General features: G+C 41.9%; 1 protein-coding gene across 5 annotated transcripts in view; it reads left to right on the top strand.

Moving 5' to 3' along the window:
- tab2 (TGF-beta activated kinase 1 (MAP3K7) binding protein 2) overlaps window positions 1-15133 on the top strand; it is a 42105-nt gene that overhangs the window by 24514 nt on the left and 2458 nt on the right. The window contains exons 2-7 of one of the 5 annotated variants that reach the window (XM_087852632.1): window positions 3301-3381; window positions 5192-5374; window positions 6789-8415; window positions 11424-11584; window positions 12630-12723; window positions 14191-14286. In XM_087852632.1, the coding sequence (XP_087708758.1) occupies window positions 5273-5374; window positions 6789-8415; window positions 11424-11584; window positions 12630-12723; window positions 14191-14286 (2080 nt within the window). In that variant the 5' untranslated portion in view covers window positions 3301-3381; window positions 5192-5272. Of the gene's footprint in view, window positions 1-3300; window positions 3382-5188; window positions 5375-6788; window positions 8416-11423; window positions 11585-12629; window positions 12724-14190; window positions 14287-15133 lie in introns of all 5 variants that reach the window. The other 4 variants (XM_087852631.1, XM_087852633.1, XM_006796227.3 and 1 more) reach the window with 4 other exon arrangements.

The following is a 15133-nucleotide window of genomic DNA, read 5'->3' as shown; positions in this document are numbered from 1 at the left end:
GTTGGAAAAAGCTGTCAGTCCATGGTTGCACAGAGAGGCCTCTCGAGAAAGGCATGTCTTCGCACTTCTAAGACCTCCCAGTTTCCCACAGTGCCTTGGGAGGGGTTGGTTAACCTTGGGAGCTGGTGCTCTTGCCTGCTTCCAATCAACTACCATCTGCAGGCTGCGGTCTTGAAGAATTTTTGATTTCCTGCACACGCACGCATGCACGCACACACACACACGCTTGCACATGAACAGTTTCATGTCCCTATTTTCAAAAGCGAGCAACTAAAAGTTGAGCAGAGTTGATCCCAGCTCTGCATGGCCTTTGAGGCCCAGGCTTCATGGCACAGTGGATGGCAGTTTGGATTCTGTACTTAATGTGTGTGGTTTGTTTCTGTTCAGGAGGCATTGTCTGGTGTGTGTGTGTGTGTGTATGTCTTCTTGAACAGTTGTCTCAAGTTTCCTTTGACACAATTGCAGTGTATCTTAAAGTTTATTTTACTCTGACTTGTGACATTAATATGGTGAGAAATCACTTTGATTCAGGTGGTCGCAGCTTATTTGATGACTTGAGAGCTCTTTTGTTAAGACTAGTCTCCTCAGTAAAATTTCCATGCATTTCTATGGTTTGTGGGAGGCAAGGTAAGGCCTGTGATTGGTCAAAGTCATTGCATCGAAATGAAATGAAACGGAGCAAAAAGTATGAGTCGGGTTGCGTTCTTTAAGAACACGTATATGTGAGTAATACACAATAATGTGAATAAATGGAAGCAGACAGCTGCAAGTTGCATTATAGCTCAGCATAATCATAAATCTTACACTGTGTAGTACAGCACATTTGATCTACAGCTTTGCGTTATCTTTAGTGCATTCCTTGCTATCTGAAGTGTAATTAAACTGATTTGATTGGCCTTACTGAGAGCTCTGTGTTGTAAATATATTGCTTATGTGCAACATTATTCTAAGTCGGTAAGTAAGCAGCTTGCTTTGCTGTTCTGAGAATAATTTGCCACAGTCATGACTCACAGGAGTGGATACTGGTCCTGTGAGTGCCTTTAGCAGTAGCTGACTGTGCATGATGTTTTCAAGTACGACATGTCCAGGCCTGTGTTAGCGTGTTTGCTTAATGCACACACAAACTTACACATACATGTGAGTTTGGGGTGAGGGAGGGACAGGCTACCAATTAGCGTCTTTATTTGTTTAGGTTTTGCTGGACCAAGACACAGCAGAAATATTTCATGCAGTGCTGCTGTGCTGCTCCTTAAAGCTGCAGGGGACGTTTTGGATTCAACCTGCATGTTTTTAATGTTTGAGCTACCATTTCTGCAGAAGATCAGTCATTTGAAGACTTGACATGACGAGATCAGCACTGTCTTAAACAATTACCATCATGCATTCCACTATCTGTAATCAGTAGATAGTACGACATGACATTTTATTGTTCACAGTAGAGCAGGGCGACATGACCAAAAATATTTATCACGATACACATTTGAAAATTTGCGATAACAATATAACTGACACTAGACAAATTATTTTACAACTTCACAACTTTATTAGTGCAAAAAACCCCATCAATGTATTTTCACTTGAACAAGCAGCTGTTTTTTATGTGCATTAAAGCTATATAAAAATTTAACCGTGCAAATGCAAATCCTTGCTGACAGTTTAACCAAAAGATATTTCCAGTGGGAATTGGCCGACATATCCTCAGCATAACTATGTATAATATCCACAAAACTTCAAAAGAGGTTATACACACGAAATACGGTAATGTTATGTTGAAGCACAGTACGTATCACTCCGCGAGGCTCCTGCCTACGATAGCCGTAATGCTCCGACAATCCATCAAGCGGTGCGGGTACAAAGGCACTGCGCATGCGCGTTTTACCCATATTCTATCGCGATATTTCATTTTCTTATCGTTGCCCAACATTATACCGGTATTACCGTGAACAGTATGATATGGCCCAGCTGTAGTTCACAGTGTGTTTTTGTGGTTTTTTTTGTCAGCTAACTTTTTTGGGGGGGGATTGCACAAGCATCAGGTGCTGGACTGATATTGCTGCCAAGAGCTCCTGTTGATGATTTATTCCCCTTTTATTTAAACTTTAATTGATTTGGACATTTTTAGGAGCATTCAGTCTTGCATAGTGAATGACTCCATTGATGTAGCATGGCAAGGCCTGCTACTGCCAGAAATGAATGTGGGGCTGTGGGTCAATGCTTTGGCACAGTGAATAACACCCTGAGCAATGGGAGCTTTGTCTCTATCTGTGCTGCCTCAGGCCCTGTTCCACTGCTGCCTTCAGGGACAGCAAGCACTGATCTGCTCTTGTCAGAGCAACCCCTAATACACGGGCTGCTCACAGACCTATAATTACCTAGAGTGAAGAAGTGTGGACCTTTTTTCTTCTTCTTCTTCTTTTTTTTTTTTTTTTTTGAAGTCGGGAAACAATCTAACCACGCTGTTGACCTGTAACTGGGTCAGCCGCCAAACAGCGAATTTCCTTCCCCATTGTCCCCCTGCAGCCCTCTAAGTAGAGTTTAAATTGTGGACTGTTGCCCTCTGGCTCCCTGCACTCATGCATCCTCTTAGCCTGTAAGTCAAACAGGTAAATATACACTGATAATATATTAGTTTCCCTAAGTTGACTACTTAAAAGGATTCATTTTCTTGTGGGTTTATTAGCTTCGTGTGCTGGTGGAGACGGAGCATGCTTTACTGGAGTAGTAGGCTTTACTCTAAACATGTAATCTGAGATGCAGCACACTGTTTTCCTCTGGTTTGCAGTTAGTCGCTCATCAAGCTGCACTTTGTGCTTCTTTTCGACACCCTCTAAATGAATTCCACAGTCTGGTGGCATACTTGCAAAGCTTTCCATTTGCTTGTATTTCAGAAGACAAAAGAAAGCACTGACAGTTATTTTCGATTCTTATGTAATGTACAAGTTTTATCAAGACTTTAATGGTTCTTCTCTTTCAAGGGGACCTGGAAAGAAAAGTCTTTCATAAGTGGAGAATATCATAAGTTGTATCTCTGTGAAAGAAAACATATTTTCTTTTTTAGATGAAAACATGACTGTCTATGCTGGTAGTGCTCTTCTAAGGAGATCTTCAGCTTTGACTTCATGTTGCCTGCTATGGATTTTTAGAATCTCACGAAAAGGAGCTTCAGCACTTCTTTGCAGTTGCCACCCTACGATTAACAGTAGCAAATAGGTCCTCCTACTGCTTTCAGCTATAGACGGATGTTTTGCAGAATTGATTTACAACTTTGAAGTTATGACATTACACATCCTCATTTCACAGATAAGGCAAAAACAGCTGCTTCTTGGCTGAAATAAGATCCCAGTGAGGTTGAAGTACACTCATGATTTCTCTCATCATTAAGTAAGTATATTTAAGTGTCTGTAAATGATTTCACTTTTAAATCTGATGTTAGGATTGCTGTTGAGATGTATCACTAATTCCTTTTTAGCATTGACTGTTGTCGAACACAACAGGGTGTGCTTCATGTGTCACAATGTTGTGATTGGCATATTTGAACCTCCCACTGAAAGCTGTTTCGAAAGAGTGTGGTTAGAAGAAAAGTGTGGGAGAAGACTAAACATGGCTGTCATGAACTAACACTTTGAAGTTCTCATGGCTGCTGCGTTCACTTTTGTCTGCTTGTGCTTCCTTCACACAGCAGGATAATGGGTGGAGAAGCGGGATTATAGAAAAGGTTTTTTGCAGGAAAGATGACTGCAGTGCGTTGACTGCTCAAGACATTGCACAGTGGCTTTTAGTAAAGTGTGGTTGCTTTGGCAAGTTCCCAGGTATGAGTAAAGCTTATACGTTGAATGAAGTACAACCTACCAGCCAACTTGGTCTTATAAAACATACTCAGCTTCTGTTCTTTTTCTTTCTTTTTTTCTTTAGTCCTGGTTTGGAGCCCGTGGTGTTTATTGTATTTTGAACTATACAGAAAAGTGTTTACTAATACAAGCTGACTTACTGATGGTACACTAAATATAAGAAGTGTGTGCCAAAAGTAGAATTTAACTTCTTGCAGCAGAATCCTTTTCAAGTAGGCAAACATGGTTGTGAAATTCAGGGCCGATGCAACAGTTGAAAGATAGATGATACCAGTATTGCTTTCTTGTTTGTTTGGTTTCTGTAGGTGCTTCACCTTTTGAGTTTTGTGTTTTAGCTCTTCATCTCACTGCCTATGAAAATGTATAGCCAAAGCAAAATTGGTGGTAGACAGCAAATACGTCAGCCAATGATATAAGTATTTTATTTACTGTATATCAGCTAGTGTCAGCAGGGGTGATAATTACTGATGCATCTCGATATCAGAAGCACTTCTATATTGGTATCAGCAAATTTTTATTCAAACCATAAATATCACATGTAAGTCCATACAAGTCCATTGTTATTCTGTAAAAGTTTAGCTTGGAGATATAAATGTGCAGTTTCATACTCTTCATGTTTGTTTAGTCATTTTCCAACAGCGCTTTGTTCAAAAGCTGTAAAACATAACAAAGCAGCAGCATTATTACTGTGGCTCACAAATGTACTCCTGTGTTTCTCTCAGTGGTTCACATTTATGTGTGCAGGAAGGGAAACGAACAAATGGCATGCAGCCCTTTAGCTCAGTCTTTATCATACAGTAGGATTCTGAGGAATCAACTGTTCTGCACAGCTGCCTGTCTATATGAAGATGTGCATCCACACTACGCTGGTTTTCAGGCCCTTTTCTTTTCTGTAATAAGTGAATGTTGATGTTGAGATGAGTTGGAAAGGCTGTTTTTTCTCAGTAGTCAGTTGGAGGTGGTTTCCTCCCTTTGCTACTCTTTTATTAAGGAGCTTTGTGGGGAGAAGGGCTTTTGAAATGAATGCTGTCTGTTCTCATTGAACATCTCTGAAATTTTGTTTTGAAAGCTCCCAGGCAATAATGAAAAAGTCGACCTCAAACGGCTGACGGATGTCTTTTAGAGAAAATTTGCAATAGACCACATTTGCTCCTTTTCTGCCTCTTGGACAGATTCCTTACTGAATATTAACAAAACACCGTTATACAACTCATAATGGTGAAATGGTGGTCAGAGTATTGTCTGTACAGGGAAAGAGATGTTTCTATTTGACAGAAGCACTATGAGAGAGTGTTGTTTCCTTATCAGATTCTCTCCTTCCTTTCTTTGTTTCAATTTAGAAGATGTTCAAAATGAAGGCGGTTTGCTGCTCAGACTGACTTCCCCGTGTGCTGAACAGAACAAACAGACCTGGCATCATACGAATGGCCCAGGGAAGCCACCAGATTGACATTCAGGTTTTGCATGACCTGCGCCAAAAGTTCCCTGAAGTCCCAGAAGGTGTTGTCTCCCAGTGTGTTCTGCAGGTAAGGGCATTATAAACACCTCTGCTTGCAATTATGTGAAAGAAAATAAAGTCTACATCATTTATGGTGTTTTTGCTTCATGTCTGTGTGTTTTGTATCAACTGTCAGTAGCTCAGTGTTGGTGTCTTAGAAGTGAATGCAACAAAGAAAACAGCATAAATTGAGATAGCTGTTGAATAAGACAAAGCAATTTTCATGCCTGGGAACAGGATAGTAGTGTATACTAATAATGAATTCAGCTAAGAATGTTATGGCATAAAGGAGAGTGGGCCAAAATGATGCAGTGTGTAAGCTTACCTCCTGATTGTGCTTGGGCAACCAAGGTTATGTTTTTTCACGTGACTCTAAAGAAATTAGTATCTTTAGTCCAGCCTTGATAAAACATGTCCAGTATTTTGTATACTCTGGATGCTCATGCTCTGGATGAAAGAACTACATGAGTTGGGTTGATTATCAGGTTGTTGGGGGTTTTTTTGTTTAGTTTTTTTTTTAATTATTATTATTATTTTTTTAAAACAAGGTTTTTGATTGGTGAAAATCAGTTGTCGCAGTTTAGAAAGATGTCAAGTGTGATATGATCTGGTAGTGCATTTAAGAACAAAAACAAAAAGAAACACCAAAACTCACTGAGTGAATTGACTAAAGTGTAGTTCAAGTTTGTAGAGTTGGGAGTAACAGCTGGTGGTTCATCTTAAACCAAAATCAATTTAGCTCCTTTTCCATTGGTACCTACTCGGATCACCTGGTACCAGGTACTAATGAAAAGCCCTGAACAGTGGCGAGTCGATCCAAGTAGGTACTACTGGAAAAGGGACTTTTGTGTCTTAACAATGAATAATGGACTAATTTTAACTCCCATGCCTGAAAGACCAAAGAGATTATGCCATGGAGAGGCATCCATGTTCTGTCAGTCCCCTATAGAATTACTACACCATCTACAGTATTAATCAGAATTAAACTTGCCCAAAAAAAAAAGAGAGAAAGAAAAAGAATTAAACTTGCACACAATGATCAATTCAAAGGTCTTCACCATAATTGATGCCAAGGTCTCTTTTATCATTTTATTGGCAGTAACTTGTGAATTATGTTGACTCATGAGTTGGATGAGCTACTGAAGTTGTGGTTTGTATGTTAGTTGTTGCATGACAGCGGTGCTGCCAAGAAAACAAGCTCCACGCCCCTTGTTACAGCATTGATCCCTGCATACAATTTTTCAATAGTTGTTGTAGGTCTGCGTATTGTGTTGTATTTTCAGTACCTGTGTATTATTATTTCTTTCAACCTGGCCATAAAATGCTATTCTCAAAAATGGAAATGGTGTAAGCATCTTAGTTTTTTCATCTTCCTGTAAGGAAGTAAACATGAAACAAACACACATGTTGCCTAACAAGTCTGTCTCTTCTCTCTCCTGCAGAATAACAACAATTTAGACGCCTGCTGTGAATACTTGTCCCAGGTCAGTCCGGGCTACCTGTACAGCGAAGAAGGGAACCTCAGCTTTTCAGACGACCCCAGCTTCAGCAGGCTCCATAATCACATGACCCAGCTGAACCTGGACCTGCAGCCTCAGAATGTGCATGTGGGCCCGGTTCGGGACAGCCTGAGAATGAACGGCAGCCGGACTCTGGCCCACAGCCTGAGCGAAGGGCCCCTCTCTACAGGCCAGGCCACTAACAGTGACTTCTTTCAGCAGGAGCCCCAGTCAGCCCCAGTGCAGGTGCCCTCCAATTTCAATGTATTTGGCGTGATGGAGCCCCCGCGTAAACCGCAGCCTCCACAGCACCTTGGACTCTACCCTCTGGGTGGCAAAGCACCAGCTATGGGTTCCCAGCAGATACCACGCTTCAACCCAATCACCGTGACGTTAGCCCCTAACATCCAGACAGGACGCAACACCCCTACTTCTTTGCACATACATGGTGGGCCACAGTCGGGCCTAAGCAGTCCACAGGGTAACTCTATTTACATCCGGCCTTATGTTAGCCAGTCCGGTACGACACGGCAAAACCAGCAGCAGGGAGGCAGGGCCCAGTACAGCCCCACTTCCCAGCCTCAGCAGCAGATCTACCAGATCTCACATCCTTCCTCCCTGTCCGGCTCCTGGTCCGGCACTCAGCACTCTTCCTCCTCCTCTCATACCTCACAGCCCCAGACCCAGGGCCATCAAACTTCTCACGTCTACATGCCCATCAGCTCACCTACAAATCCCCAGGCGCCTTCCTTTCTTCCTACTGGAAGTCAGGCCTCTTCCTCTGGTGTCTCATCATGCTCCTCTTCCTCTTCCTCCTCTTCGGTCATGCCCAGCTCCCTGTCGGCGATCAGCCAGTACAATATCCAGAACATCTCCACCGGCCCACGGAAGAATCAGATAGAGATCAAACTTGAATCTCCCCAAAGGAGTAATTCTACAACAGCTGTGCTGCGGACGAGCAGCGGGCCCCGCTCATCCTCCACGTCCTCCTGCCCTTCCTCTTCCTCTTCATCTGCTGGGGCATCTTCTGTCCCTGCCACCCCTCTGTCAATCGGAGGCTCGGGTCCCACTGTTTACATCTCTACTGCTGCTACCACTCCCTCCGAGGAAGTCATTGTTGCCTCAGCCGGCTCCCGCCCACAGTCCAAGTTGGGTAGGAGTCCTCACACACTCTTCATCTCAACAAACCCTTCCTTACAGGGGCCCTCAGGGGCCAGGAACATAGGGGGTCAAGTGAGCATGGGCCCTGCCTACATCCACCATCATCCACCTAAATCTCGCCCCTCTGTGGGAGGAGGGGGTACAGCTTCTTCCCCACGCGTGGTGGTCACTCAGCCTAACACCAAATACACTTTTAAAATCACAGTGTCTCCTAACAAACCCCCAGCTGTGTCCCCTGGAGTCGTGTCCCCGACTTTTGATGTTAACAATCTCCTCGGCCTACCCCAAGACCACCACTTTGTGGAGACAGACCCTCAGCATCTCTCAGACCCACTTTCGCCACACCGGGAGAGACAGAGTGAACCTCGCAGACTCAGCATGGGCTCTGATGATGCAGCATACACACAAGGTAAGAAATACACAGTAGCATCAATAATAAAGGTCATTTCCATTTTAAAATTACTCCTGTACTATTTTTACAATGCTGACATTGTAGCATTTCTTAGTTGTTTGCATAGAAAGCATCTTCTGTTTTATAATGCTTTATATATAGACTTATTCTGCTCTCTGTTCAGCTTTTTACTGAACAGACACGAAGCTACAGAAATTGTTTACACTGTGAATCGTATTTCATATAGACCTCTGAAATCTGGTTAGAAATGTTTGGTTTACAGTTTATTGACTATGTAGCCAAGGTAAAGAGGGTTAATATCTTCAACAGTCCTCCTGTGTATGTTGATCTCATTTGAGTTTTGTTTTTATTAACAAATATTATTCAGGTTTCTGCTATTCTCAGTAGGCCAAAAATACTTTTTCCACAGACTTCTGCCAAGAAAGTCATTTTACTATCAAGTATACTGCTTTTTTTCCATAAGATCCTCTGCAGTGCATTTCCTGAGCCAAACTGTCTATGCTTGCTGTCAGTATTGTTCAGCCATAGTGTAAACATGTTGTGTTCATCTCCACAAAGTTGAAAAGCAAAGGTGACTCGCTGAATGGGGGCTGGTGTGATCATGACTCTAGTGTGAGTCCTCCACAATAAATGCTGCATTTGCTCCACCAGTGCCTGAGACTTGCAGATTCTGTTGTGTGAGTCAAACATGTCAGAGCACACTGCTGTTTCCTTTTTTGGGCTTTTCACTGTATTATGAGTGAGTCAGCAGCTATGGCTCCTGCACTGTGGTGACTATCACCAAGAGGGGCTTCACACCAGGCATGCCGCCTCTACGATTGACCCTCATCAGTGCAGTTTTCCATCAGTTTATCCTCACTGGTTTGGGAAAATGTTATCCCCTACTGTTTTGATTGGCAAGGTAACTTTGGAAGTTGGTGCTATGCAGACACACCTGTCACCACATAACTGTTAGTTGAACATAACTGTGTTAACTACCATCAGTCACCAAGAATGTGTGTTATTGTCTGGCAGTGGAATAACATTAGTGGTATTGCATAACTGTTAAACAGTTGGTTCTGCCCTCTGGGGCAACACCACTTTTGTATAGGTAAATCATCCATCTGAATTCTGGAGTTGTGGGTGTGATCACCTTGATTGACAGGTGTGCTGACACAGGGCTGGGCCACAGTTTCGTTTGTCACTGAACTGAACTGCTCTGCAGTGTTTGTACCTTACTGGAGGATTACTGAAGTTTGTGCTTCAGTCCCAGTACAGTGTACGGCTGCAGCTGGTTATTCAGCATTGTTAATTTTAGCCAGTAACTTGGCACTTTACCCCTTTTGGACAAAAAAGTGACAATGACACTTCTAAATGCAAAGTCCAAAAGCAGTGAGTGATGTCTATCGTACATGCTGCACACCTTTACGACAGTGACTTGTCAATTATAACATTGGCCGAACATGAAGCGTTGTCCTTCTTAACTCTAATAAGGACCATAATTTACTAAATACGCGTCAGACAATTTAGAACATAAATTTATCCATAAAATGTTTACAGGGGGTTATTGAGAAGAGCCGACTTCCGACTTCTTTTGCACCCAAAAAGGTCACCTGTCGCTGACAAATAGAACAAATATTTAAGGCATTTCTGCACTGGGTCCACTTCAGCAGATGTGCTTAATGTGTGGTAGCATGGACCAAACAACCAGGCTGCAGATGAGCAGGAGGAGAGGGAACACAGGAGGAGATGGATGGCAAGAGACACCTCAGTTTATCACTTCCAGTAGTCAGTAAAGTAACGTGTGTGTGTGTGTGTGTGTGTGTGTGTGTGTGTGTGTGTGTGTGTGTGTGTGTGTGTGTGTGTGTGTGTGTGTGTAAATATTCATCGCAGTTTGCCTCTCCAGTGTTTGCTGGATGTCATCTATTATGTCATAACAGCCTCGAATCAAATTGATTTTGATCTTCAGGAAGTGGATGAAGTTGGAGGGAACCTTACAAGTGGAGTTGGTAAACAAACCTGGCGTTGATTGTTGAACTCCTGCCAATCGTAATGTCTACTGGTCCTGTTAATTCTTTTTATCCTTTTGAAAACAAAGAAAAAAAAAATCGACTTAATACAAGTCTACTCATTCACCTGATAATGTTTCACTCACATCCATGAATCAGGTACATTAGTTAAATACTGGAGGACTCCGTGGGCCATCATGTTATAACTCCTCAGCGTGTAGTGGCGTGTGTTTGTGTATTGCAGGAGAGAATTGTTTATCGTAGAATGCCTGTGAAGGAGGTGTTGCCACCTGTCAGAAAGTCCAAGAACTTTATTGAATTATGGGAAATGTACTGTAGAGACTTGAGTACATTATGTGCATGGTTAAGGCAGAATTTGCCTGCAGCAGTTTGCTAATCAGAATAAGTCTCATCTCCTTGTGTTACCACAATAGGTGATGAAAGGCAGCAGTGAGGATTCAAATGTTGCTTTGCCGTCTCTCCTTACACAAGGCTGTCTTTATGGGAAGAGAATTATCTAAACTGGTTTGACTGTTGTGTGCAGTCTGTGGTGCATTTGAAAATGTGTTGTTACTTTATACCCACGAGCACAGTGCTGCTTGAATGGCTTGTTGGCATTTTTTTTTTTGTTCTTTACTTAGTCTCGGTTGTTGTGTCCTTGGCCAAGACACTTCACCCACCGCCTACTGGTGATGGCCAGAGGGGCCGATGGCGCGATATAGCAGCCTCGCTTCTGTCAGTCTGCCCCAGGGCAGCTGTGGCTACAACTGTAGCTTGCCTCCACCAGTGTGTGAATGTGAGAGTGAATGAGTAATGGAATTGTACAGCGCTTTGAGGTTCTCGAAAAGCATTATATAAATTCAATTCATTATTATAATTATTATAAATGAGAGTTTTTCTTGAACTTTTCATGGAAATCAACCTCCTTCCTTTATAAATCAGGTTAAATTATGTTGTCATTTCTCATTAACAATAATTGTTACTGAGTCTTCTTTGTGTTTGTCTCTTTTCTTTTAGCATTGTTGGTGCATCAGAAGGCACGAATGGAGAGGCTGTGGCATGAGTTGGAGATGAAGAAGAAGAAGCTGGAGAAACTAAAAGAAGAGGTCAATGAAATGGAGAATGACCTGACCAGGAGACGTCTGGAGAGATCGAACTCAGCTTCCCAAATTCCTTCTGTAAGGAAATGTTTTTGTGGGAGTGTCTTTTTTAAAAAAAAAACATTTGTAGTTGAATCTGGTGCATGAAGTTGGTGATATTTCTAATTAGGTGGAGCTGCTGTTAGCTAGCTAACTGTGAGCTAGTGTTGCTTGGTGTTGAGGCTTAAGATTACTTACACAGGTTCTAAATAGCATTTAACATAAAATGCATAAATGCTACCTAACAGACTGCCATAAGAGCTTCACTGCCCATTGCAACATTTTCCTCACTTGTTGTTTTGATCTTTGGGGTGGAGAGCAGTTTTTAACACATCTGTCCAAAATATCTCGTAGGTATTGCACTGGGTAGAAATCTGGTAATGATCTCTTCGCTAAACCAGTCAGATTGTTCTAATCTTTGAAAAGGAGAATTGTCAAAAGTCTCCTAACCCACAACTTTTACTGGCAGATCAACAGATTATAAACAAAAACAGTTTATTATGATTTTATCAGCAGCTGATTTAGAAATAAAAATGCTAAAGAATCAGCATAACTGAAACCAAATGTACTTCTGGTTATTATTGATAGATAAAAGGCTGAATAGACAAAACCACATTATCTGGGTCATATTGCCATTCACATCAGTTCTCCTACACCCTGAAAATATGTTGATTACAGGGTCCATTTATGATTTGGCTGATAGCGCACACACTTTGTCTGATTCACTTTGCAGTTCATTTTAGAGCTGTGTAGCTACTTTCAGAAAAAAGAAAACACCCCTTCTTATTTTCTGCACAGCTTTACGTCTATGATTTTTGTTGTAATATTGCGGGTTTAGAAAGAGAGGTGCTTTCTGCTTTATGTCGAGTCAGCTGTTTTCATCGGGTTGAGTCAACAGAGTGGGGGAGAAAGTAGCTGAGGAAGGTTAATTGGTTGGTGGTGCTGATCTCAGGAACTCTTTGGTTCAGTGTTGTTTACTGAGGAGAGTGGAACAGCTCTCCTCGTGACACGGTCACAGGTCACTGACTCCAAGCTGCCTACATTTGAAGCTACATGTCTGAACCCTTTCTTTTTTCCCTTTCAGATTGATGAAATGAAGCAGTTGCGATCCCAAAACAGGTCATTGCAGATTGATATAGACTGCCTCAGCAAAGAAATTGATCTTCTTCAAACAAAAGGTACGAGCCTGACTCACCATCTCTGATTTATTTGTATCTGCGTGTATTTTCAGATTATAAAGCCAACAGTAAGTCATTAAATGAAGCAGGCCAGATCAGATTGAGGCCTGGCAGCAATAGCACATCACTCTGGCCTCCTCACATCCTCTTGACACATGCAGCCAAAGTGCTACCATTGTGCTGCTAACTACCAGTTCTTCCTGAATTGCATCCTGTAGCTGGTGGGTAACAAGGGATTTATTGGTCCCCTGGCAGCACTCCACTACCGACAGATCACTGCCGCTGCCTAACGAGTCTGCACAGGTGAAAAGGAAGGCATAAATAATCCTTGGGGATTTTTTTTTTAAATCACAACACAGAATCATTTTTGTTAAGGTATTACCGACTGTTAAAAAAACAGTGAAATTTTGATGTATTTATTAATTTCAGTGAATGACTCCTTTGTTGCAAATCATACATGGCACTTCCATAGATATCCTTATTATTTTAGCTGCTATTCAGAGACAGATTCATCTTGATGGAAAAGCTCCATCAAGATGAATGGATCCAAATGGTTTTTACATGTAGGGGTGCACTGATCGCACTGAATGCAGTTTGGATACAATACTGATACCTTTGCTTTAGGTATCTGCTGACAGCGATTGCCTGTCCTATACTCACTTGACCACAGTTTGCAGTAAGGGGGAAAAAACATAGAAACAAAGATACAAATAAAAGTTTTTGGTGTTGCAAGACTGTAAAACTGACTTGCTGTTAGCATCCTCCACGCTATGTATTGTTTGGAACCTTTGTTCATGTGTGATGTAAAAAAGAAGATTACCTATAACTCCTGGAAGAAATTATATTTTCTTTCAGAACCTGTTTTTTAAGTGCTTTTTCGGAGCAAGGCAGGCTGATTATTCGAATTTGAACTTTAGTCACATATTTGGCATTCAACAATTACACACACCACTTGATATAATAGCAGTGAGATTTTTGCCCCTCCCTAAAATTTTAAACTGACTCAGTTAACAAGATGTATCTAGAGGAAGTAAGACTCAGTTTCCATAGGGGAACCTGTTGAGCTTGTGGAGTCAGCTTCAACTTTTTGTTACTCATCCAGTGGCTGCCATGCAAGTCTAGATATGAATTAGATATCTTAAACATTCAAACTCCCATTCTCTGGACTCCTTGTTTCAGCTTTTGCTGCTCATGAGATAACCCAGAATGAATGGAGCCCTGATGAGTGTATCTCAAACATGTAGGTTTCTGTTGATTTAACTCATAATGTGTGGGTGTGCTCTCTAATGTAAATTCTTCCCAAACAGCACTTTCTAATGCTTAATCCTATTAGTACATAATACCTTTGCAATACTGTCCCTTAAGATTCAAGATTCTTTATTTGTCACGTGCATAGTTATACAAATACAACATGCGGTGAAATGTGTGGGAAAGGCTTTGTTCCATTCTCCTTCTTTTTGTGTACAGGACCACACTTTAATCCCGGTGCAATCCATAACTTTTACGACAACATTGGATTCCTCGGTCCTGTCCCACCCAAACCCAAAGGTACTTTATCTATTGGTAAGTTTAAAAAAGGTTGCATGCTTGTGTCTGACGTTTCTCATTGCACTGGCCACAGCCCCTGATATCATAAGGCACAGGTGTCGAACTCCAGGCCTGGAGGGCCACTGTCCTGCTTATTTTCCAACTAACCTGCCCTTGTAGCTTCTTATTGGCAAAGCACACCTGATCCAGCTAATCAGCAGCTGGTAGTGCAGGGATATCTTAAAACTAAGCAGGATACTGGCCCTCGAGGACTGGAGTTTGACACCCTTGTCCTAAGGTTAAAGCCGGCATGTGGTCAGGAGTCAGTGCACTACACTTCTCCTCATGTTGATGTGCATGTCTGTATTGTAGCTGGACCACACAGCAGAGGGTGTGTAAATACTGTGACCTCATATTGGAATGGTTGTGTGGTTGTTCTCAGTCCTGTTTCTATCGAGTATGCACTTCTTTTGCATGCTTCACAGATTTCTAAGCCCCTGTGATGCATGTTCAAATAGCATACCCTCATTTATGGTATTTGCAAAACTTTCGAAACTCCAGATAGGTGTTGTTTGGAATAAGTGTTTGAGAAAATATCGGAATCAGCCTGTCTTTCAGTCTTCTTTGGGGGGGCGGGGGTTCTTACAGAGTAAAAAATGTCTTCTATAAATAAGAGTTTTAAAGTATTTTAGCTCTTTTCACACGGTCTCTGAACATTTAGCTTACACATAATTGACGTGTCACAAGAGATAAATATTGGCCACATATTTGCCATTAGACCGGTGGTGATATTTGGCTCATCAGTCAAATCAAACCTATGGAAACAGAATCCCATGAAGTATCGGTTCTTCGATAAACTGGCTGTCTTTTAAACTGGTGAGCT

This window comes from Neolamprologus brichardi, chromosome 15 (genome assembly GCF_056152115.1).
Source record: "Neolamprologus brichardi isolate AB-2024 chromosome 15, ASM5615211v1, whole genome shotgun sequence".
NCBI classification, from domain to species: domain Eukaryota; kingdom Metazoa; phylum Chordata; class Actinopteri; order Cichliformes; family Cichlidae; genus Neolamprologus; species Neolamprologus brichardi.
Note: the sequence above shows the minus strand (reverse complement) of the source record. Positions and strands in the feature narration are given on the sequence as shown.